This window comes from Hippocampus guttulatus, chromosome 9 (assembly GCF_054856545.1).
Source record: "Hippocampus guttulatus isolate MCC_2025c chromosome 9, RoL_Hgut_1.0, whole genome shotgun sequence".
Classification (NCBI taxonomy): domain Eukaryota; kingdom Metazoa; phylum Chordata; class Actinopteri; order Syngnathiformes; family Syngnathidae; genus Hippocampus; species Hippocampus guttulatus.
Window position 1 is genome coordinate 8,375,103 of NC_141269.1, and position 25,238 is coordinate 8,400,340.

A 25,238-nucleotide genomic window follows, 5' to 3' on the forward strand; every position below is an offset into this window, starting at 1 on the left:
CAGTAATCCAATAGTGGAAAGTTCACACTACGCTCAATGTAAATATGAAGAAAATGTATGTGACAGCAGGGTAGGGAAAATAGACCAAAAGATGAAGTCATGACAAGTGCAAATAGTGAGGAATGTTTTCTTATCATCACCGACGTTAGTGTGGGCCAGCTGTCCTGATGATGGGGTCTTATCGGGTGCTTTGGACAGATCAATTGAGTGGTGATAGATTCCAGGAGTTGGGTGGCGGGAAGAGTGTGATAAACTGGGAAACGCCAGAGACGCAATTATTTAAGTTATGGGGTGGGCAAACTTGTGTGGACAAAGGCCACAAATGCATTTTAGAACTGATAGATGGGCCAGGTTATTTGTAGAATGAGGTAAAAAAAATAATAATAATAATAATTCAAATATATCCGGTACATCCATCCCTGGGGGCAGCAGATTTAGCAGATAAGCCCAGACTTTCCTCTCCCTACTCTTTCGCAAACTGTTTCTCAGACCAGCCAGCATGTCCTGGTTCTTCCCAGGCCTCCTCCCATTAGGACAGGAGTGTCCAAACTCGGTCCCCAAGGGCCGCCGTCTTGCCTGTTTTTCCATCTGACTCTGCTGCAACACATCAGATTCAAATGATGAGGGTCATTCTCATGCTTCTTCAGAGCTTGCTAATGAACTGATCCTTGGAATCTGGTATATTTTGGAGCGATGGATAACAGGTAGGACGGCGGCCCGCGAGGACCGGAGCTAGATATGCCTGCATTAGGACATGCCTGGAACACCTCACCGGGGAGGGGGCCGTTCAGCCCTCATTCATGAAAAAAAGCTCAAGATGCTTGAACTCCTCAACTTGGGGAAGGATCTCAACCCGGATCTGGGGTGGGCACTCCACCCTTTTCCAACTGAGGACCATGGCCTCCGATTTGGAGGTGCTGATTTTCATCCCAACTTCACATTTGGCCAGCTAGAATTGTTGAAGAAGCCACATCATCTGCAAAAAGCAGAGACTAATTTGTCGGGCCACCAAACTGGAACAATTCAAAGCCTCAGCTGCACCTAGAAATTCTATCCATAGTCATGAACAAAATCAGGGGCAAGGCGAAAGGGCAGCCTTGGCAGAGTTCTACTCTCACTGGAAACAAATCTGACTTGCTGAAGGTATAAAGTGTTTATATTATATATATATATATATATATATATATATACTGTATATATATATATATATATATATATATATATATATATATATAGTTTTAAAGCTTTATATATGTCCATAATACCAGTACTAGCATTATCTTTGTCCACTTGGTGTTGCCATCCTCAACTTTTACATGACTATATCTATGACTGAACGCGCGTGACTTAAAAAAAAAAAAAAAAGATGTCGGAGTGATGCCCATTCACTTATGTAACTGAATAATGTGTCCGAGTGAAGGCTGCTTGCTCATAAAATGCCAACATTAGACAAAAATGTCCATGCTGTCAGCAAACTCACATATTTTGGTATTTGCATGTACATTGTCTGGTGATAGCTAATTTATTGACAAAGAAAAGTCTGGGAACTCGAACAGCATAACATCGACTTAATACAATGAAAATGGAGTTGAATGGAAAATCCCAAACTTTTTGGGGGGGGGGGGGGGGGGGTGAAATGGTGACGTTTCAAAGGCTCCCTGTGGTGATATGAATGCCCCAGCTCTTGGCCAAAGTCAACTGGGATCGTCTCCAGCTCATCCCAACCCGAATAAGGACAATCATTGTCGAAAATGGATGGAGGGCTTCATGCTATTATCGCTACAAAGAGTGTCCTACAATTTGTAATCCTGTTTATACTTCTCGTCGGCATAATGGCTCCATGTTCCTTTTTTCTTTTCTTTTTTTTGTCTGCTATAGTTTTGCCTCTTCAGACATGTCTGAGAAACAACAGACAAAGGCTACGATATCTTCTCTTTTCCACGGTAGGTGGTCCTCATATACCTCCTCCTGACATCCACTCCTTCCCACACACTCGGACGAATATCACAGAACTATTAATCCCAGAGTGGATGTCTTGCATACACAAGCTATAACATTGCCGGAATCGCTTACGCATGGCGGCTGTGGTTACAGAGTCAAAATATACACTCTCGGCACTATAAACGGTTCCTGTTGGAGCCATTGCTGGTCCGTCAAGGTCAATATTACTTCCACACCCAGGATCAGCTTGTTCGGCGTCAGAGTGGTGTGAGTGAGTGAATGTGCGTGTGGGCAAAAATAAGAATACGAGAGCCGTTGTTGATGTAAATTAAAGTAGAGTGGGAAAAAGACAAACATGAGGTTTAATAAAGAGAGAAGGAGGAAAAAAAAGTAGACTGCGGGCCTCCAATTTTGTACGATTGCACTCTTGTTCTTTACGTGGTGGTATTGTGCATTTCGTCACAGGTGCCAACTACCACGCATAAAAAAACACATTTCTTTTTTTTTTTCATCATTTCTGCTTTGATTTTGCTCCATTCTTCCCAAGCAAACCTCCTCAGCACATGTAAAAAGATGAAAAAGGGTAACATGACCTTCCTGTCCGGGGTTAGCTACGTTCCATTTATCTGTTGGACTACTCCTATTGGTGCGTCAGACGGCCTTTTCTATGTATTTGAGGCTTTGAAGTGAGGCCTCTGCATCACCCCCGACAGGATATTACTCTCGAATGACCTCCGAACAGGCGTCCTCCTAGCGCACGATGGCATGCAGACAGCGTGGAGTGCTGCGAGACATTTAGCATTACAAAAACATAGACTGGAGCTGGAGGAAGGAAGTTCTGTCCAGAAACCTCAAGTCCTTCACTGGCCTTTGATGCATAAGCATGCCAATAAAGGTCATAAAAGTTTGGAATGCCACCAACATTTGGGGGGGCACAAAAACTATTCTAAAATGTGTGCTCCAAAAGAAGGAACGGCCTCAACGAGGGGTGTCAAGAAAGAATGGATGCGGGGAAAGTATGTGAAAAAGCAACCTCCCAATTGAAGTGTATTTATCAGATATGAAAACATTCATCTGCCCATCTATTTTCTATGATGCTTATCTTTATGAGATTTTTTTTTGGAGCTGGAGGCTCTGCTAACTTGGAACAGTGTCCTCTTTTATTGGAGAAGTATATCCTTGAAGGACATTCCACATTTGCAATACTGCCAACTGCATTCATATGTCCATCAGACCTTCTTGAACGGAGCCGTAACATTCTTCTACTGAAAAAAAATGTACAGTGGTACTTCTACTTATGTACGTCTCTTCATACGAAATGTTCTCGTGACGAAACGTCTCAACAGGAAAATATTGCCTCCTGTTACGAACGAAATGTCAAGATACAAATGGTAAAAACACACTATGGGCTGCTACTCGCAGCTCCGAGTTTGCAGAATGCAACATAGCTATAGCTGCTCTGCTATTGGTTATTACTGAGCGTCGTCCTGGCATCCCATTGGCTAAGAATATTGCAAGGCACAAGGATTGTTAAAAGCCAACAAAAGCGAATGTCCTTGGATCAGTTCTTTACAAAATGCCAGGCAAAAAACACTTCTGAGAGAGAACATGGGCTAAAGAGGGCAAAAAAAACCCGACGAGGACGCATCACTTTTTATTCTTTACTCTTTGTTTTTTACATGATGTACAACTCTCATTTATTGTTCAATGATCTAATTGTAACATGTATTTGTTACGTATTTTGATGCATTTTTATGCTTTACGAAACATTTATGTCTGAATTTTGGGGGGGGGGGGGGGGGGGGCTTGGAACGAATTAGGTCATTTACATGGAAAACGCGTCTCGACGAATTTCTTCCAAAACCAATTAATTTCGTATGTAGAGGAACCACTGTATCTGGATCCAGAGGATTTTATTTTGTGCAGCCACTTGACAAAATAAAACGGAGGAAATTCAACACACTGTTTTTTTTCCCCAGTATATTTTTTTTAACCTGTTGTCAGAGATCTCAACAAGCTTGTCGTTGCCGCAGCTCGCCGTCCAAATACTTTTGTCTGGACCTGCTGCGTACTGCAAACTTGATCCAGCACAGAAATCTGCTGGCTTTTCCATTATTTTTATTTCCACAAAAGTAATAGAAGACATTCCAGTATGTGTGACAATAAAAAGAGCCGCTGCCTGCTGAATTTTTCATGATTTGTCTTGTGCTGAGTGACTGTTTAGCCTCTTGATTCACTGACTTAAGTATGTCAACAGGCCTACTCATTGACACTATCGGGTGCTTAAAAGGCCGGCCCTTGACCCCGTCAGTCACTCTTTTAACATGGACGAAAAACACACACGGGAGTATAATTAGATATGGTGCAATGACAGACGATAAATGCACAAATATTGGAAAGGTTATTCCTATTCTTCATCATCTGAGAGGTAATCCTTAAATGCGGCTACAGGTTTACTGGCACGAAGCTTCTGTTTGATTAGTTAGACCCTATGGCGCATTTACTAGGAGCAGCCGGATAAAGGGTATGATTTCGAACTGTCAAAACACAGAGGGTGGGAAAGGAGAGTAGCTTTTAAAGACACAAATAGCGCAGCTCGGAACAAAATGCTTGATTTTACGCGTCGGCGTGTTCTCAAAAGATGTATGTCATTGATGGCGCTTTGCAACAAAAATCTCTTTGAAACCACAAATGAAAAGCTTCATTCTGTTGTGCCTTCGTAAACATTCCGCAGGCCCTGCAGGGGACAATCCACAAACGTGTACAGCGAGCGTGTTACGGCATGATGAAATCCTACCATGAGGCAAAGGGAACGAGACCATGGGAGTTCCATTCATGTGCCACACTGGATGTGTAAAGAGGGCTTTTTACAGTTAATAATCGTGGCAGGAATACATTTAACTTGGACAGAGGTCAACTCAATTGCTCTTTGTCCGTGTTTGCTTTGGAATTGCTTCCAACCAATTCCCTTTTCCAAACCGGTTCTGCCAGGAAAACACCAACAAAGATTTACTACGGAAAAAAGAAAATACACTTGTGGGCTAGCGGTTAGCACTTTTGCGTCCTGAGTTTCAGGGTTGGAATCTTGGGTCCGGCCGGCGCTTGCATTCGGTTAGTTGAAGATTCGAAATTGTCCACAGTTGTGAGTGTGCACGTTTGTTAATATGTGCCTTCTGATTGACAGGCGACCAGTCCAGAGTCCCTGCCTTTTACCCATATTCATCTGGGATAGGCTCCAGCTCAGCCATGATAAAGCACGATAGAAATGGATGGCTTGGTGGAAAACATATTGACATAATTGCTCCCCTAACACTTCAATGTTGTGCTCCGTATGTGTGCACATTGGAGATTTAATGCTGTGCTTGTTGTGGTGACATCATGAAAACTTTGACACACAAATTGAACTGTTGCGTCTGAGACATCAGAAGTGTTGCCTGTCAATAGTTACCACCGCTAATTAGTTTTTTTTGGTTGTTTTTTTTAGAATGCTTGCTCAATGGATTTGCACTCAGCGTTGTGGGGCACTGGGGGCATAGACCAAAGAAGAAGAAACATTTTGCGGGATAAATTGAGTTGAACGTGTGGATCTACAGGTATTTTTCTGCATTTTACTTCAATGATGCATGAAAGACCAAGCCCACCACCAATTTGATATGTGTGACTATTTTCCATGTTGCTGGCCCGTTTCAGTTTCTGTGCTGTCCATCAGATACCTAGCCGTATTCTAAACTAAAAATTTGTCCCAGGATATTTTAAGTAATTGTTTAACATAACTGTCAGACAAGTGTCAAGTGAAGTTAACCACTATATCGTAAAACTAACCATTTCTGGTTCCTTTTTGCCAAAACTAATACCGACACACAACATGGAAAAAATAATAATAAAGCAATATGATTTCTAGTTCATCCTTTAGTTGCTCACTGATCTGAAGTCAGCTTGGATTTTCTGTGTAATGCGATTTCTACGACCTTAAGGACATTCATGTGTTTCCATGAATAATTATATAGAATTACCGTATAATAGTTTGGCCTTGGCCAGCATCATTCCTCCTTATTTCTTCCTTTGTTCAAATAGTTTTAAGGGGCTTTGCAGTGGTTTATCTGTTCTTTAGGCAGCCTAATCTGATAGTGAGGGCCAAGAGAGCAAAGAGGGGTGGGGTGGGGGTGGTCAGAGAGAGAGAGAGAGAGAGAGACAGAGAGAGAGAGAGAGAGAGAGAGAGAGAGAGAGAGAATGAATTTAGGCTAGACCAGCCCCTCGAGCTGTTGCATGTTTAGACTGAGGTCTTACTTCCCACCCCACTGCAAGCTTGTCAGTTTGACTCAGTCGATGGATGCTCACATTTGGATTCTGTCCCTCTGAAAAGCAACTTAAAGCGACACTTCTCAAGGTACTGATTCTTTTTGGTTACTTTGTTTACTTCATTTCTTAAATGACACGTCTTCCACAGTAGTTTTACTTTTTACTTGTTGTGTATGCAGAATAGTAGTCTCGCATCAACAGTGTGGAGAATACTTTAACTAAATAAGAGAAATAATTTAACACGGTCGACTGCTCACTAGTGAAACAGTATTGCGCTAGATGCGATTCAAAAGGAAACTACTAATTATTATTTGAACATATTATTGTGATCAGCAAAAAAGGCTGATTCAGTGCACACATCCTTAATTGAGTAATTTAGTCATTTGATTTGAGTGGATGATTTGTTCGTATTTACGACTTATCAATTTTACAATAACTTTCGATTGGGTTCTTGCCAATAACATGCAGACTGAATTAATTACCACTAAAGGTGTGAACTATCCCCAAACAATAAATGTTAACATATGACGTGAAGGCAAAAAAAAAAAAACCCCAAAAACACCCAACCTCACAAAGGAGCCTGAGGAATGCAGATCAAATTACCTCTGATTGACTTTAATTTCCCTGCTTATAACAATTTAAGCACAAATATGCGACGAATTTATGATAATAGTTTGCTTATGTGCTTTGGCACTGATGGTTAAAGCACATTTACAATGTGCCTTACTTCAAACACACTTCATCTATACAATAAAAGTTGGATGTGGATGTGTCGCAGCCAGTGCAGCTGCATTCTTTCAAATTGGGTGCACATGTCTGAAACGATGTGGAGTGGAGTGACTGAGTGACATGTTCTTAAAGTGACACTGAGACTTGAGACTAAACATTGGTTTGACATCAACATGACATAATAACCATTGGAAGCGGCATTTCCCAGCCTCATCTGAGCCAAGGCACATGAATGTTGAACACACCCAACAAGGACACCTGATGATCTCTCATGGCACACAAAGGCGCCACATCACAGTGATTGGGAATGGTTTAGTTGATTTAAATCACATGATAATAATAAAATGTATTTTTCTCACAGCATGCTGCTCTATGCAAGACTGTCATGTAATATGATAACAGCACGTTTTACACATTTTTTTGTATTATAATAAATTGTATTGATGTCATAATTTGTTGAATTCTTTTTTTTTTTTTTTTAACCAATTCAACATACTGTATCTCCTTTCTCCCCCTGCAGTGGCCTGGACAAAATAGGGCTCAATAGCTCCCTCTTGTGGCTAAGCAACCAAAACAAAGATGAATATCATTTCATACCCGAGTGTGTTGAAGGACCTTTTTCCATAATGCTGGCCAAAATCATGTCAACTGAAATGACTTTATAGCCACTCGGCCCAAGCAGAAGGACCATAAACTATGGAGGCTTCAAGTCCTGCTCTTGCCGGGACTTTCCCAACTGCGTCCGTGATGCAGCCATCCTCCGCCACACTCTCCTCTTATGGCTATCTTCAGTTCTTTTGGCATTATCAGGACAAGTCTGTCATTATGGAACATTACAACTACACGGGCAAGCTGCAGGGGGACCGTTACCGTGACGGCCTCCGACCCGAGGGCATCGCCTTCCTGGTGGTGTGTCTGCTCATCGTGCTGGAGAACGCCGTGGTTCTCCTGGCTATATGGAGGAACAAGAAGTTCCACTTGCCCATGTATTACCTCCTGGGAAACCTGACTCTGTCAGACCTCCTGGCCGGGATTACCTACATGGCCAACATCATCATGTCCGGGCCGAAGACTTTGCAGCTGACGCCGTTGCTGTGGTTCCTGAGGGAGGGAGGAGTTTTCATCACTCTGGCCGCCTCTGTCATCAGTCTGCTGGCCATTGCGATTGAACGCCATGTAACCATGGTGACGATGAGGCCGTACCACGGTGCAAAGCGGGGGCGGATGTTGGCGCTGATTTGTGCGAGTTGGGCTCTAGCGGCCTTTTTGGGCGTCCTCCCAATCCTGGGATGGAACTGCATCCATAGACTGGACCAGTGCTCCACCGTGCTTCCTCTTTATGCCAAGAGCTACATCCTGTGCTGCGTATCAGTCTTTAGTGCAGTTCTCCTCGCCATCGTGGTCCTGTACGCCAGAGTCTTCCGCATCGTCCGTACCAATACGCAACGGCAGCGATTAGGCTTGTCCAGCAGCATGAGAAAGGGCTTGGCCCGAAAGTCCCAAAAGTACATCGCCCTCCTCAAGACGGTCACCATCGTGTTGGGTGTCTTCATCGCATGTTGGCTGCCTCTCTTTCTCCTCCTCCTCCTGGATTTCTTCTGCCCAACGCGCAGCTGCCGCCTCCTCTTCAAGGCCGACTACTTTCTGGGAGTCGCGATGGTCAACTCGCTACTCAACCCCATCATCTACACCCTGACCAGCAAGGACATGAGGAGAGCCATTCTGAGGCTGCTCTGTCGGCCGTGCCTCATGACCAGGGACGGCCAGGTGAAGAAGATTGGCATGCCCTTCCTTGAGTGCAGCTTCAGTAAGACAGAGGTGCCCTCCCAGAAGTTGGAGGCGGGGGCGGAGACAACAATTTCCTCTGGGAATGTCGTCACCGGCCCGTCTCCTATCAAGACCCTCTATCCGAAACTGTTAAAGTCTTAAGACACTGGTGTCAAACTCAAGGCCCGGGGGACAGATTTGGTCCACCACATCATTTTCTGTGGCCCGCAAAAGCAAATCAAACATGTCAGCTTCCATGATGCTTGCTAAAATCTCTTCCAAAATTTGAAATTCTCATATGTAATAAATAATAGCGAGTTATTGTAAGCATCGTCTTGTTACCAAACCCCTCATTACAGTAACTTCAACAATAGTTGAATAAGTGACTTCTTTAAATGGTTTTATATGGTTTCAGTCATAACGGCCCACCAAGGGGAATGGTAACTAAAAGATGGCCCGCGACAAAAACGAGTTTGACACCCCAGCCTTAAAACTTGTTGGCTTGGCTCGCACTTTACAGAAGACATGTAGCTCACCTTTTGGAGGACAAATACCCCTTTTTCCACTGCATGGTATCCGCTCAACTCACCACAGGCCAAAGGAGATGTACGAGGTACTATTTTAGTGTGTGGTGCGTGCCAAGTTGACACCACATGGGTTGATGTAAACCCATATTGGTCTCTTAGTGGTCCTTGCTTACCAGTTGTTGTCCACTTGGATAAAAATGGTTTTCCTTACCACGAGGCCACAAGCCGAGAAGTAAATCCAGGAGAGCATTGTTGTTGTTTGTTAGGATGTCACAGATTTTTTTTCCGGTTGGTTTTCGGACTGACAACCATGGTGATACGGAAGATTGAACACCGGGCAGCAACTTAAATTTCAATTATCCATAGGTGTGAATATAAATCGACATTCTTGTTTGTCTATATGTGGCCTGTGATTGGCTGGCAACCAGTTCTGGGTGTAACCCGCTTCTCGCTCAAAATCGCCTGGGATAGACTCCAGATCAGTCGCGACCTGAATGAGGAACAGCGAAACAGAAAATAGATGTTTGCAACTTGTGAAAGCGAACAACCCAAACAGCAGCGAGCAGAGCTGATTTGAGGCGAGTTGGGACCGTGCAGTGGAAAAGGATTACAATAGACTCGAAGCAGAAAAACAAAGACACGCCGTGACCGAAAAATGCAAGAATCCAACACCCAAAGCTACAGAATCTAAACGATTCCTGTTATAGACCAATTACTGGTTCCCTTGTAGCCAACCATGACATGTACTTGCACGATGAGACAAGGCCACACAAATCTGAACAAGGCAACTTGTGAACTAATTTGCACTGAGATATCAAAGGGAATGGATAAACTGGCTTGCACTCGTGTGGTTCTGTGGTTCGAATCCAAGCCTGGAAGGACACTTTGATGAAGCAAATTACTGACTAATGTAAATATCACATTCAGACTTTCTTTGAATGGCTTTCTTCAACGCTTCAGTGTGGTTTCTCATCGATTCAACACAGATAAACAGAATTTCGTTCTTCCATAAACACATGGATTTTGCTAGATCGAAGGCCCGACATGTGAAGTATAGTGTTCTAAATAGACTGTCTGGCTTACTGTGTTTGTAATGCAAGGTGAAAATGAACAGGAAAGAGAAATGCACACATGATTTGACCACAGACAGTTTCAATGCATTGCGTGGGAGGGAGATGCGGAGACCGTTTTGAAATGACAGTGAAGTCATTGTGCGCCCAGTTGAAAAAGTTGAATGTCAGCCCAACTGAAAAGCTCAACCACACAAGCACAATGTTGTATTTGGATACAGTGACAGACCCAACACATCTTTTCTATTATTTTATGTTTGGCATTAGACTTTTGTACAAATGTTTTTTTTGTCCTCTGCCAGAACCTTAATTGACAAATGATGGAACGTTGTTGGTTTTTTTTTTATACTGTCATTTATTTTGTGAAACATTTTCTTTGAAAACTTGTGGTTACTGTTGTATAGTAAATTATGTAGGTGTTGTAACAGCGTATGGTATTGATTCTTTTTTTTTAATAAAGTATTTAAAATTATTCTAGGATTGGGTTTATTTGGATGTTTTCTTAAATTGTTCATGATGCCTTTTTGAAGAACCACAAGCAGCACGACAGGAAGTGAGCCCCCTCGTCTCACATCTGGTAAGGGCATTGACCTGTATTACATCTACACCTTTTACGCACCATATAACGCACCTTTTATTCCAAGGGTGACCATATAAACAAGCTTTCTTTTTCCCCTTCATCTGCCAACCCATGAGGTTAAAGTGGATGTCAAACCTAATTTTTTTTTTAATATGCAAATTTTATTTTTTTTAATATGCTCAATGCTGCCCCACGAGTCTAAACAGGGCATTCTGATTAATGTTGTGTTTGTGTAATATGAGTTAGGCAGTAAAATCCATCCGTTTTTGTCCATCTCAGCGGACAGCCATTTTGCCACTTGCTGTCAACTGAAAGTGACATCCCAGTTGCTCGGGGCTCAGGTAACAACCAGTCATGGCTCATCTTCAGAAAACAGGTGCAACAAACCAAACTGACAGAGGTCACAAAGTCATATTTACAAAAGACTCAACTGCCCTCTGGAGCGATTATTCAGCAACACGATATTTATAACAGAAAACATAACACCAAACCTATCTCAGAGCAGCCTTAGAATAATGAACTGGAAAAATATGTCTGCAAGGACATCAAACAGTAGGCAACTGGGATCAATTGAGTGGAAGGAAAGACAGATTTGGGCAGTCAACTGAGTGAGGAATTTTAAGGAAAGGCCTTTTCAAGGCTTGTCAGATCATATCATTGCTTTGTTTCGAATCAAATTACATTTTGAAAGTCATGTGTTTAATCAGCTGTGATTGGCTGGCAATCAGTTCAGGGTGTACCCCGCCTACTGCCCGAAGACAGGTGAGATGGGCTCCAGCACGCCCACGACCCTTGTGAGGATAAACAGATTAGAAAATGGATGGATGGATGGATGGATGTGTTTAAAAAAAGATAAAAAGATAAAATACAAGATTAGAAGGATAAAATGCCATGCTCAATCAGATCATCGGCCTAACAGTGTGAGCTGTGATTGAAACGCTCTGCATGCATCTACAGCAGGGGTCACCAACGTGGTGCCCACGGGCACCAAGTAGCCCGTGAGGACCACACCAATAGCCCGCCAGTGCTAGGATTGTGATTTGCTAGTAGAAATTATTATTTAAAAATGTAAACATGGGCAGTATTGTGAGACATCTTTAAGATGACAAGAGCCTGAAAATTAAAATCATTAAGTGTTAAAAATAACACATTCTAATATTATTAAATGCAATTTGGATAAATTTTATTTCAAACGTGTGTCAATTTGGTAGCCCTTCACACAATCAGGACAAATGAAGTAGCTCTCATTCTCAAAAAGGTTGGTGACCCCTGATCTACAGTGTTTCTTGCCACCTTGTGGTTGTAAGTAGAATAGACAGTTGTGTCGACTGCAACCTATAGGGTTGGAATTTATGCCGAAGGGCCACCAAATGACTATTAAAGTAAAACTGTTAATCATTGCATGAAAACGTATCATCTTAATTGCTCATAACCATTTTATGGCATTCAACTGCTGATGCAAAGATGCTAAACGTCGATTGTGTAAAGTTGTGGGGAACGCCACAGATAATATACATAACACAATATAGCCGAGGCGCCTGAGTCAATATCTGATTCAAAGGAACAGGATCGATATCAGGCTTCTGCAGAGCTTGCTGATCATTTGAATCAGGTGTGTTACAACAAGGAGAGATGGAAAACATGCGGAGTTTGACACCTGTGGTTTAATCAGCTGAACCTGGCAATCAAAAATGTCACTTTTCCCTGGGCACTCTGGCTAGGTTCCACAATCCTAAGCAATGCATGTTAGGTTCAGTGTAGAGGAAACTCTGAATCTGGGGTCACTAACATGGTTCTGGCACGCACCACGTCATCCCCAGGGACTATATGAACAGCCTGCATCCCTAGGGCATTGTGATTTCCTTAAGATGTAGATTTGATCATTTGGAATATATATACAGGTAAGTGTGCCATATTTATTTGTTTCTTACCTTGGTCACACATTATTGCTAATTAGTGTGAGAAATTATTTGTGTGATCTCTGTTTTGGTAACAGTAATTTACAATTAAATGTAATGTAACAGAAGTTGTATTTGAGAAGTGTTTAACTTTTACATGAATCAACATGGTTCGTGAAAATTAAATTTACCAACTGTGAATAGTTTTGGGTTTTGTTTTGTTTTGTTTTGTTTTTTTGGTGGTGACACTTCTAAATGTGCATGTACTTCTACATTCCAACATCATAATAAATAAAAACACAATAACATTACTATACACAACCCAAGTTAATCGGCTGCTTTGGTCGAGGCTGTCATGTTGAACATGCCTTCGTTCGTGAGTTTGACTGAGCTGGCTGTTTTCCAGGACAGTACTTTCACTCTGACCCAATCCTTTGTCAATAAAAGCTTGCATCTATTTGATCCCATTGACCGTCGTTGCGTGTCAACTGAGGCCACGGCCGTTCACTCTTATTGTGAAGGGGAGAGGAGGCCCTCGTACAATGCTTAGTCATGGTGAGTTACCGCTTCCCCCACACGCACCGCCCCCCTCCCGGCGCTTCCACCACCCCCCTTCTTATGTGGTGCACAGTTTATCATGGAGGAACTCGGCGACGCGACGTAAGTAATTTTCTGACAGATTTTAAACTCAAGTTTGACTTTAATGCGGCTATTACCGAAATCGAGGGGCTTATTATACCATTACAACACGACTAGTCGGACCCGATTTTGCGTGTTTGTTCTTGAATCGATTCAATGCCGCTAGCTACCGTCTGTTGTTATTATCAGAAGGTAGCTCGTTCACTTTGATTAAACTGAACAGCGAACCGTACCCGTGTCAGTCAGGGACGAGTTCGGGGTTTTCGTAGCGCTACATTAAGGCTTCAATGAATTCATCTTAATTTCGCTGCGTCTTAATTTTCAGCGCTTTACCGCTGGTGTTTACGAGCAAATCAAGCGCCAAATGCAGCATGTGGACGCGGATGTGGATGTGGATGGGAATGGCTGAATTAAAAAAAAAAAAAGAATAAAGCAGAAGCTATGAATGGTGTGTACTGTATCGAGTACGCGGCGGTCCCATTCTGTGTAAATTCATTATGTAAGAGCTGGCTTCACTTGTGGGTCATATTTTGGTACATTCAGTTTCACCGTGAAGAGTTCAGGATGAGTCACCCAGTAACTCGGTGCCAATATGCCAGTGATCAAACGTATCCCACTTTAGTGGCTTGTCCTCGTTTGACCATTTACAGTCAGCGCTTCGAACTCCAACAGCTGCATTGTTGTGGATTTTTCAGAGGAAGCCTGTAGAGGCTATCGTGGAACTGGGCTGAGGGACACAAAGTGGGAATCATGAACTGGGTTGAACTTGGAGAATACAAATACGAAAGCTTCTCGAAATACTCCAAATTGGATCCTCCCGTCCAGGGGTGTAAAAACTATTTTTCATCATGGACCACTTTGGAGTCATGATTTCCCTCAAAGGGTCATTATGACTGCCAAATATATATAAATGTATAATCGTATTTTTATTACACCTGCCTGTACAGTACATTTCCCCCGCATGTAATTCTTCTCTTATAGATTTTAACGAATGGATTGACATTAGAATTCATGGAAAATAGTGTAGATTATCAAGTAAGGGACTTGATGAAAGAATACTTGTGCTATCTATTTTTTAAAAATTAGAACAGGAACTTAATACAGATTTTCTGCCAAAATGAAGAGAGCAAATCAATTTAGCAAGACACATGGTAGACAGACTTTAATTGCTTTAGTCGACCATAACAAATGATGTGGCGAACGGGATCTGGCCTCGAGGCCTTGTGTTTGGAAAAACATTTTAGCATTGCTACCAAATTTAGAGACCTAACCATGAACTCCTCGCCTTTTGATGACTCGTGACATAAGGTGCATCATTGAAGCAGGTGTCGGCGTAATGAATGCTTTGGAGGATAATAAAAGTGCCGATTTAGAGTACTGCTTGTCGTGGGGAGGTGATATTTTTTTTACGTAAAATGCAGTTTGTTCATCTCAGCCAGGGAGAGCAAAACGTCTTGCCTTGTGGTAAATTGCAAGCTTTGCGATTTAAAAATTGCATTTTACTCCATCGCAATGCTGATTTGTATTCAAATAATTGTTCAGCTTGGCCAAAAAAAAAGTCAATTTTAGCACTGAAATCTTGAAGATATTTTATGACGGGATCTCCTGTGTGGTGCAATATTAGAATACAACTCAAACTCAATGTTTGTCTCTGCCTATGAATGATCCATTTTTTGGGTGACTCATCTGTCATTGAAGCAAATGAGCCAATTAGCTCACATATTAAGTAACATAATCGGCAAAATAGTAATTGTGCCACACGAAACTGGATCACATTTTGCAAAAACACCATAAACTGCAACATGCTAAGCTGGAACTATGTGGTCGGTGATTCCGTGACGGTGTGTATTTTCAGGCTGAAGAGACGTGTAAGCAAAACAATACAGCACAGTGGCAGCATGTTTCATATCACTGGGATGTGTGAATGGAACTATTTGATTAAGACTGCATTTTGACCTGAGCAGTTCGTCAAACACCGGAGAGCAGGCAACAGCTTACCAAAGAGGAGTCAGGTGACCTCGGGTGTAAATGCAGCGGCCAGGAGAATCATACCCGAGACAATTCGGCTTCTTTAGCCTCCTGTGGGGTACCTCATTGCCAGTTGCCCGAAGTAGTTCCCCCAACGCCACGTTTGAAAACACAAGCTTGTGATTCACTCTCACGCTCTGCCCGAATGAGCTCTGCGGCCAACTGACCTGTCAGGAGTGGGGATTTAAGCACATGCCTCCCATATAAAGATCAGAAATCTCTTTTGGCAAGGACTTTTTTTGTCGGGTCTGTCAGACAAACTCCGTTCACATTTTACCATTTTAAAAAAAAAAGCGTCATCTTGTTCAAGTGCTCCCGCTGTGTACCGAATCTTTGCCGGTGGAAGTCCAGCTGTGACCCAAAAAAAGTTCACCTGGCTTAGCATGAAGCACTGCAGTTGGGTTAAGCATATAAAATAATATTTTGACTCAAGTCGACTCGAGTCATTTCTTTGGCTCGCATTCATTATTTATTGTCATTATTTCACACCAGGAAAAATAAAAGACTGAGTCATGCTGAGTGTGACTTCATTTCAGTCACACCCAATGTTTGACTTCCAAAGTATGCGTGCACTTGTTCAGCTACCATTAGATGTATAGTTAAGCTACAACCTAAAGCTGTGTTTACACAAATATTTTATCACTCTGCTCAGGACCCAAAAGTAAAAATAAAAAAACCAACATTTAAATGCATGCATTTTTGTTTTTCAAATTTAATCTCAGTTTGCCCGGTGCTTAGTAGAATAAATATGGATAAAGTCCCAGCATGATTGGACATTGTAACATATTGCGTTCAAAATGATAATACTATCTACGGAGTTACACGTGCTCATTGCTTACGTGGTAAGATTTTTTTACCAGCTGAGATTACACAAAGAGCTTCGAAAAAAGATTTATTGTACATACACGGACTTCTGATGACTGTATTGTGGTGATATATTTGTGATTTGTGATACTTTTTAATTCCGCTAAGTGTCTTTATTGCGTGTAGTGTTCACATTTGGGCTGTGCCAGAGTTTGCTTGCAAGGGGGGCTCGGGCCACGTCTTCAAGCAGTCACTGTCCTCGTGTTGAAAGCACCCCAAATGCATACGCGATTGAATTAGGCTTCCTGTAAGCCGCCACTATTACATAAAATCATTCAGCGTTACCACTTGGCACCACATCATGTATCCGTTTCGCTTTTTGATTTTATTTTTATCCTTGTTACTGAAGAAGACTGTAAAAACCCGTTTTGCTTGGTCAGAGCGCTTTGTGCTTTTTTTTCCCCCCGTGTCATACGCGTCACCTTCAACTAATGCGCCTCAGCTATGTCGCATGTGTGAGGAGGGAGTTTATAATCTGTGCTGCGATGACTTCAGGTGGCATGGGCGTCATGATAAGAAGGAAGTGTCGATCGCACTCGGAATAACTTGTGTTGATGCACTTGTGCTGTGTCATGTTGTACAGGCAACATAAGATTGTGTTCGTTGGCATTAAGTGAGCACACACAAAGATGTATTTTGACACCGTATTAAGTGAATGGAGTATTTGAATTCACTTTCTCCCTTCTCTTTCCAGGTGTTAGTTGTGCGGACTGCTCCCTGTTGCCCACAAGCGACTGCACTGGAAGGATTCCAAAACAAAAGCTACCAAATAGCTTCTCCCCGACTTCCATTTCAGAAAAACCGCCAAGTTATTCCTTCAACACCATTTGGGACACTAAACTTGTTTTTTTTTTTTAAACTTCTGTTTCTGTGAAGAGACGCGTAAATTCTTCCCCCCACCCCCTATCTTTTCAGACATCTCCCCTCCCCTGATATTACTGTTTTTCAGTGTGTTGATTGAAAACTTTCCACCGAACCGGTTAAATGGGCTGTCAAGAACGACAAAACGTTGATTTTACAAACATTGGACTACATTGTCTTTTCCCATCAGAGTTTAAAAACTTGTTTGCAAAGCTGTTTTGATGGCACAAAGAGTCTAAAGTCGTTCCCGTTGAAGCTGTTGCATTTTGCTGTCATTTTCCGGCCACATTTTTCCCCTCGCTGGTCAATGGAATTCTCAAGTTCAATGAGCGGTATGTTGGAACCGAGTCACGTAGCAGTTCCAAGCACCTGCGAGGTCTCAGGTAACTTCGCACTGAGTCATAAAGCTTGACACAGGTACTGAACTCAACAAGAGTCATTGTTTCTCCATAAATTTGACTCAAAAGTCAGCTAAACCACAGGATCCACCCAATTTCACCCGCGCTTGCCCAGTGGTGCCATGATACCGCCAAACTATTCTTGTGCGAGAGACTGAGGAGGAGACAAGGAAGGAAATGTCAGAGTGCCTGACAGAATGCAAAGCGCTGGTGACTCCATCCACGCACAACGGCCACCGCGTCTTCAGCTACACGCTCGAGAGCCACACGGCCGCCGCCTTCACCATCATGAACGAGCTGCGTCTGGAGCGCCAGCTCTGCGACGTGACCCTGCGCGTGCGCTACCGGAACCTGGAGGCCGTGGACTTCGTGGCTCACAAAGTGGTGCTGGCGTCGTCGTCGCCCGTCTTCAGGGCCATGTTCACCAATGGCCTGAAGGAGTGCGGCATGGAATTGGTGCCCATCGAGGGCATCCACCCCAAGGTGAGACACCTCGCCCCCTAATTCAAATCATGTTTGATTTGACACATGAGATGCGTTGAATTGTGAGGTCACATAGATCCATCCATTTTCAAAGCCGCTTATCCTCATTAGGGTTGCGGCGTGCTGGAACCTATCCCATGTGTTCGGGCAGTAGGCTGGCCAATCGCAGGGCATACATAGCGCTGATACTTGGGGTCAATTTAGAGTGTTCCATTGACCTGCCATGCATTTGGTAATGTGGGAGGAAAAATGGAGTACCCGGAGAAAACCCGTGCTGACACGGGAAGAACATGCAAACTCCACACTGGAAGGCCGGAGCCGGAATCGAACCCTGCACCCCTGCACTGTGAGGCTGACGTGCAGTGACATTGTGGCCACGGGCCATTGGGCCACCATCAATGTCGAACCCTCATTATATTGCGGTACACTGCACTGAGCATCCAGACACTATACTATGCCGCAGCGCAGGGTTTTGGTTGACGATGGCGTTAGTCACCCGAATTTTTGGGGAAAGTGTTGTCGTTTATACCGACCCAGTCAGCAAAGACATTTGGCCCAGATTCGGCATGAAGCCGGCACAGATGGCATTGCGTCGGCACTGGCGTAAGGCATGTGGGCCAAACATGGCCCAGGAGTGGCAAAGGAGGCAACTGGCTTGACTCTGGCAAACCAGATGTGGGCGAGTTGTTGAGTGAAGTATGTGGCCCAGAAATCAATTTACAACTCTGGGCAATATATGGACAGCCAGTATTGTGCCACCGTTAAATGCAGTTTCAGATTTTTTATTTTATTTTTTCTGCACACAGCCTTGTTTTACATCGCAGACGTATGCGGATTCTATTCATCACACTCACACACACACACACACATACATCGTCATGAACCGAGGAACCCCTCTATCCTGTACCGTTTTGTTTGTTGTCCAGGTTTACTCTACAATGTTTACCTGAAACACTTTTGAGTTGAGATAGTTTTTAAGGGCAAATCATTAATCGACTTGGCCATCAGCAAGCCTTCCTCTCCACCACATTCAACAATGGTTAACTTTGTTTTTGCATTTCTGTGACAGCGTTAAAATGTTACTGAAAGCGTTAAAATGTTACCGAAAACGACGGCCGTCCAGTTTTACGGTGGTGACAGCGCAAATCTGTGGTCATCGCCGGTACCCTGCGGTGGCTTTATGTGACAATGGTTAATCATTGAGATGCTCACTCCCATGAGATTTGCCATCATGGTTTGAAATTCACATTTTATGTGACTCGCCTATTTCAGAACAATTTGGTTGGCCTCCCAAACTGTATGAAATTTGACTCGTGGGGCTAACCATGTTGCCCCCCCCCCCCCCACCACCACCAAATTTAGCTTGACTTAGCGAAATGATTCCCTTTCCCAAATATGCATCATGTTCTGTCCTTCTGGTTATACAGGTGATGAACCGACTGATCGAGTTTGCCTACACAGCCAGTATCTCTGTTGGGGAAAAGTGCGTGATCCATGTGATGAACGGTGCCGTCATGTACCAGATAGATAGCGTCGTCAAGGCCTGCTGTGACTTCCTGGTCCAGCAACTCGACCCCAGTAACGCCATCGGCATCGCCAGTTTCGCTGAGCAAATCGGCTGCACGGAGCTTCACCAGAAGGCTCGGGAATACATCTACATGAACTTCAGCCAGGTACTGTCATCAGACAGATCGTTTCACAGGGGCACCATGACTTGCAAATTTGATTAGTTCCATTACCGAGATTGTAAATCAATTTAATTGGATGCCAAAGTAATCTTCCCCATTGAATTTCATTGAAATGTCATTACTCCTTTCACCGCCCACCAAAAAAACCCCAAATGTTTCTCTTGTTTTATGTTGTTGTTTTTTTTAGTGTTATAAATGAATAGACAATGTAAAGAAATTAATTGGTTTTGTTGAACAGTTTGCATTTTAGTATTTGTGTGTCAGTTTTTCTCGTTCAGTTAACAGCTAAAGGTACATTGCAGCTTGGCATTTTTTTTCTTTTTTTTGGCGATTTATAGGTTAGTCCTATGCTAAAACAAAGGCAATAAAGACTTGCAGTTTTTTCATACTCAAAATTTGACCCAAAAAGTCTAGCGTCCATCCATTTTCTATTCCGCCTATATTTCTTAAACACTGAACTTATCTTGCAACCTTTGGAATTTGAAAATTGCATTGGCATGTACAGTACGTATATACATCACGATCTTGATTTGAAATTGATTTTTGCAGCCCGAGTTCAAAGTTGGTTTCCATCATCCTCTTTTCCAGGTGGCGACACAGGAGGAGTTTTTTAACTTGTCCCACTGCCAGCTGGTGAACCTCATCAGCCGCGACGAGCTCAACGTGCGCTGCGAGTCTGAAGTCTTCCGAGCGTGCGAGGCCTGGGTGCGCTATGACCGAGAGAACCGTCGGCCGTACGTCCAGGCCTTACTCCATGCTGTCCGCTGCCATTCCCTCACCCCCAACTTCCTGAAGGCGCAGCTCCAGTCTCTCGACTGGGACCCCCAGTGTAAAGACTACCTTGCACAAATCTTCCAGGATCTCACCCTGCACAAGCCCACCAAACTCAACTCTTGCCGAACCCCCAAGGTGCCGCAGCTCATCTACACAGCCGGGGGCTACTTCCAGCAATCTCTCAGCTACCTGGAGGCATACAATCCCGGCACGGGGTCCTGGCTCAGGCTCGCAGACCTGCAGGTGCCTCGCAGTGGCCTGGCAGCTTGTGTCATCAGTGGGCTTTTCTACGCGGTGGGTGGGAGAAACAACGCCCCCGATGGCAACATGGACTCCAATTCACTGGACTGCTACAACCCCATGAACAACTGCTGGTTGCCGTGTGAGCCCATGAGCGTGCCCAGAAACCGAATAGGAGTGGGAGTCATCGACTGCATGATATATGCGGTGGGTGGATCTCACGGGTGCATTCATCACAACAGTGTGGAAAGGTAAGTGAACGGTGCTCATAGAGTATGTCAGTTAAGACATAACAGACATGTATAACATTATTAATGCATGCAGAAATTGTTTAGCACGGCTCAAAATAAAGCGGGTGCGCATTGCAATTGGCGGGTCGAAAGTTGCATTTTGCGCCTCATCCAAACACATTGTGTAGGAAAACTTCGAATCACAGATTTTTAACTTTTTCTGATCATTGCCAATAAGAGTTACACGAGGCAGGATGCTGACTTTGACCTGCATTTGTCGCTAGCAGCTAGCGGTAGCAAGAATATGATTAATGGAGAACGATAACACAGCTAAGATGATTAGCATGCGTTGCATCCTCTCGGTAGGTATGATCCAGAAAAGGACCAGTGGCAGCTGGTTGCCCCCATGTTGACTCGGCGTATCGGGGTGGGCGTGGCCGTCATCAACAGGCTACTGTACGCCGTGGGCGGCTTTGACGGGGCCAGCCGGCTCAGCTCATGCGAGTGCTACAACCCAGAGAGAGACGAGTGGAAGACCATGGCCTCAATGAACACCATGCGCTCAGGAGCCGGTGAGTACCAAACGCAAGGTTGGGTCTCTTCGCAAAAGACTATCTTTGACCAACAATATATCTTCCTCACAGGTGTTTGCGCTCTGGGCAATCATATCTTTGTGATGGGCGGGTATGATGGCACAAACCAACTGAACACGGTGGAACGTTACAACGTGGAAACGGATACGTGGAGCTTTGCTGCCTCGATGCGGCACCGACGCAGTGCTCTGGGAGTCACTGCTTTACACGGACGCATCTATGTTTTGGGTGAGGAGCACCGCAAAGCACAGAACTACCTCTATTTTAAATACAAAATATACTTGGAAACAGTGCGAAGGGCTGCCTCAGTTCACGAAAAAAATTTCCGTTCCTTTGGCAGTGACGTAACTCGAATTTGTAATTCAAAAGGCGGCATAGTAAAACCACGTAGTCGTCACATGGTCCAATCCCAAACTTATTTTAGCACAGTCGTAAAGTCACAATTACAGGAAATACTTCCAAGCCATCACTATAAAACAATAGAACGGAAAAACTGAGCTTGCCTTTTGTGTTGTTCAAGGTGTGTACTGTTTACAAAATCTGGAAGAAAAAAAAAAGTTTAAAAACATTTAAAAAAGCAATTGCTATTCACTTGGTGGAGTAGCCCATATATATGTACAAATGTAATACAATGTATTTAATTGAGAAAATTCAGATTTTTTTTTCCGAGTATCGGATCGGGTCTTGGTATCGGCAGATACTTAAGATTTGGACTCAGGTGCCCCAAAAACGTGATCACGATATTCATCGTTTTTATGTCTCCCCTCTAAGGCAAACTAAACAAACATATTCAAGAATGATTGAAAACATTGTTTGTGTTGACAGGAGGCTACGATGGCAGCACGTTCCTTGACAGCGTGGAGTGTTACGACCCCGAGAAGGACACTTGGTCGGAGGTAACACACATGACATCGGGGCGCAGCGGCGTTGGCGTGGCCGTCACCATGGAGCCCTGCCAAAAGGACCTGCCTCAGTATCCCACACCCGAGCGGGAGCGTGACGAAGCTTCACCACAAATTCGGCAGTACAGCACACTGTAACCCCGCCCCCCTCCCAATTTCCCATTTGTACACCTACACATCGATTCTGGAGCTAATACCAAATCAGTATTATAACTTGAAAGGCCTGAAGTCCACTGTCGGCGGCAGTCTAATCAATGGCGACCTTCTTTGGAACCTGACTTGTGTTCTGCCAAATCCAGCAAGGCCTCAGTCCGTGCTCACTTCTGGTGTTCAAAGTTGGCGAACGGAGCCAAATCTTCCAGATTGGACGAAAAAGGGCTGCACGCATGCACCGGTCCATCAGGGGCTGTTTATTTCTCACTAAAAGAGGGGGTAAACCTGTGCAAAAGGGTGATTTGAGGGCGGAATATTGTTTAAAACATCTCATCGAATTCAAAGTCACCTTTTTTTTTTTTGTCACTGCTTAAGTGCCAGCGTCATGCATGTTCACGTGTGTGTGTTAACATCAGTGTACTGAGGGGCAAAATCAAAGGTTCCCATGATAACGGAGGTCTCAAATTAGAAGACTTTCTCATCCCGAATCAGCAAATCCAAACTCATTTGAATTTGGTAATCAACACGAACATAATTGTGGACAAAATTCTCCCTTAAATTGATGTCAAATGTTAGTTATTTGTCATAAATTCGGAATTGAGTTAGAATTGATGCAGAGCATCTAAAGTGGGTGTGGGAACTTTTTTCCTATTGTTGGGGAAGGGGGGCATTTGAGTTTTTGTAAGTCCTCAGAGGACCATGATCAGTATATTGTAAACATTTGATCGGACAAACGTTTATTTCTATATATTATCAGAATTTGTGGGTTAAATATTGTTGGGTCTTTTTTTTTTTTTTACTATTCCTCAGAGGTTTTACTACGGCCCAAGCGCAAAGCCTTGGGGCAATTGCTCAAGGGTCACAAAATAATAATAAATACAATTTTAAGTGCATATCTTCATTTGAAGACCAGGGCACCAAAACATCATTAAAAAAAAAAAATCTACCTTAAAGGCCCTGTACAGTCAATTCTACATACATAGAAAATGAATAGAATAAATAAACAGAATAAAGTTTAAATCCTCCAGGTAACATTTTGATGTGAGATGAGCTCCAACGTATTGAACAGGTAAAACCTGGTCTTTAATGAAAGTGCCAAGACAAGGATTGTGAATTCATGAGGAAATTTAATACTGTAGCTTTTTAAACAACTTGAGTTAAAAGTACTGATTTCTCACTACAAAGTTGACTTTTCTTCTTCTTCCACCAGACCTCAAAAAAAAAAAAAAAGTGACTTCTTTGTCCAAGTGCGCTAACAATTGACCACATAGGACAAATGGAAAAAGAAATGTTTGTAACAGCCGTTTAAGCTACAAAGGTTTCTACATATGTTTTGTACAGTGGTAATTCAAATAATTCTTGTACAAAATTGAAGCGCTCACCTTTTTATTTATTCGTTTGCTTTTCGTGTTCCTCTGAACTGAACATTTTGGATTGAACCAGGCTGGTGTCGTGTTTGAGCAACGAGCATGTGTTGTTGTTGCGTCGAAATGCCTGTTGAAGGGGGCTGGGGGATGTTTGTAAAGAATTCAGTTCACTTTGAAAGGGATTTTGTTGTTCATCTGTAGCTGGGCTGGAAATTCGAGTATTTAAAATCTGCTTTGTACATTTTTCCAACTGAAACCTGTATGTACAATAATTGTATAGTAAAATGTTTCTTGTATTGCGTGGTGTCCTGTTGTTACAGGGAAGTTGAATGGTCACTGCACATCACACGTAATTTCATTGAACAGTTTCAATCTGTCAGAGAAAGAAAAATGATACCAACAGAGGGAGACAAACTGTACTCGACTGTAGTGATCTGCAAACATGTACAGCATCGGTCTCGGTTATGTAGACTGCAAATTTAAAATATTTTTTTTCTTCTTCCACCTATTATAGGATGTCCTCAGTTTATGATGGTCTTGACGTGCGAGGTTTCAAAGTTGCAAATGGTGCACAATGAACCGATTTGTTCAGTGGCAGCGTAAAGAAATCATGGTTCGAATCTTTTTAAACGGTACTATGTAGCATCTATTCATCCTTCCAGGCAGTGTTTCTAGAACTGCCTGGACCCCGGGCAATGAGAACCAGGGAACCCCACCCCGCAAAAAAAATCCTCAATTATGAAAGAGCAAAGATATCGTTTTGCATTCCTAACAAAATATCACTTAAACATAAACGGCAATATGTGCTGTATTTTGTTATTTACCTGGTCCATTCTCGGCATCCAGTGCAATTTGTATGGGGCCCTATGAGGGTGATGTCTTACACTGACACATTGCCTTGTTTCAAAAGCTGTGATTTGTCATTGATATGTGACAGTTTTAAGTGTCTATTAGGGGCCAAAGGAAATTATTTGTGGTGCAAACGGTTTTGAAGGCAGTTCGTTATTTACTGATTTATGCAAAACAAAGTAATAATAATAAGTTTCCTGATTTACTGGGAAAAAATACATAAATTGAGCTTGCTAGCGAAAAATGTCCGACCCCTTTAAGTGCTTCTCTGAACTGGGAAACATCCATTCATCCATTTTCTAATCCGTTTATCCTCACGAGGGGTACGGGCATCCTGGAGCCTTTCCCAGCTGACTTT

General features: G+C 43.1%; 2 protein-coding genes across 2 annotated transcripts; both read left to right on the plus strand.

Moving 5' to 3' along the window:
• The first annotated feature begins 6,226 nt into the window (after nucleotides 1–6,226).
• s1pr5b (sphingosine-1-phosphate receptor 5b) lies at nucleotides 6,227–10,762 on the plus strand. Its single transcript, XM_086120915.1, has 2 exons — nucleotides 6,227–6,328; nucleotides 7,490–10,762. Exon 2 carries the CDS (start codon nucleotides 7,666–7,668, stop codon nucleotides 8,896–8,898), a length of 1,233 nt encoding a protein of 410 aa, XP_085977041.1. The 5' UTR covers nucleotides 6,227–6,328; nucleotides 7,490–7,665; the 3' UTR covers nucleotides 8,899–10,762.
• Nucleotides 10,763–13,399: 2,637 nt separating this feature from the next.
• On the plus strand, nucleotides 13,400–24,327 carry keap1b (kelch-like ECH-associated protein 1b). Its single transcript, XM_086120497.1, has 7 exons — nucleotides 13,400–13,471; nucleotides 17,037–18,084; nucleotides 19,512–19,757; nucleotides 20,361–21,037; nucleotides 21,383–21,588; nucleotides 21,661–21,837; nucleotides 22,435–24,327. Exons 2-7 carry the CDS (start codon nucleotides 17,779–17,781, stop codon nucleotides 22,647–22,649), a joined length of 1,827 nt encoding a protein of 608 aa, XP_085976623.1. The 5' UTR covers nucleotides 13,400–13,471; nucleotides 17,037–17,778; the 3' UTR covers nucleotides 22,650–24,327.
• Nucleotides 24,328–25,238: the final 911 nt, after the last annotated feature.

Coding starts and splice junctions, on each gene's coding strand:
- s1pr5b (XM_086120915.1), top strand. CDS start 7,666: ATGGAGGCTTCAAGTCCTGCTCTTGCCGGGACTTTCCCAACTGCGTCC.
- keap1b (XM_086120497.1), top strand. CDS start 17,779: ATGTCAGAGTGCCTGACAGAATGCAAAGCGCTGGTGACTCCATCCACG. Junction 18,085..19,511: donor TCGAGGGCATCCACCCCAAG/GTGAGACACCTC, acceptor CTGGTTATACAG/GTGATGAACCGACTGATCGA. Junction 21,038..21,382: donor CATCACAACAGTGTGGAAAG/GTAAGTGAACGG, acceptor TCCTCTCGGTAG/GTATGATCCAGAAAAGGACC.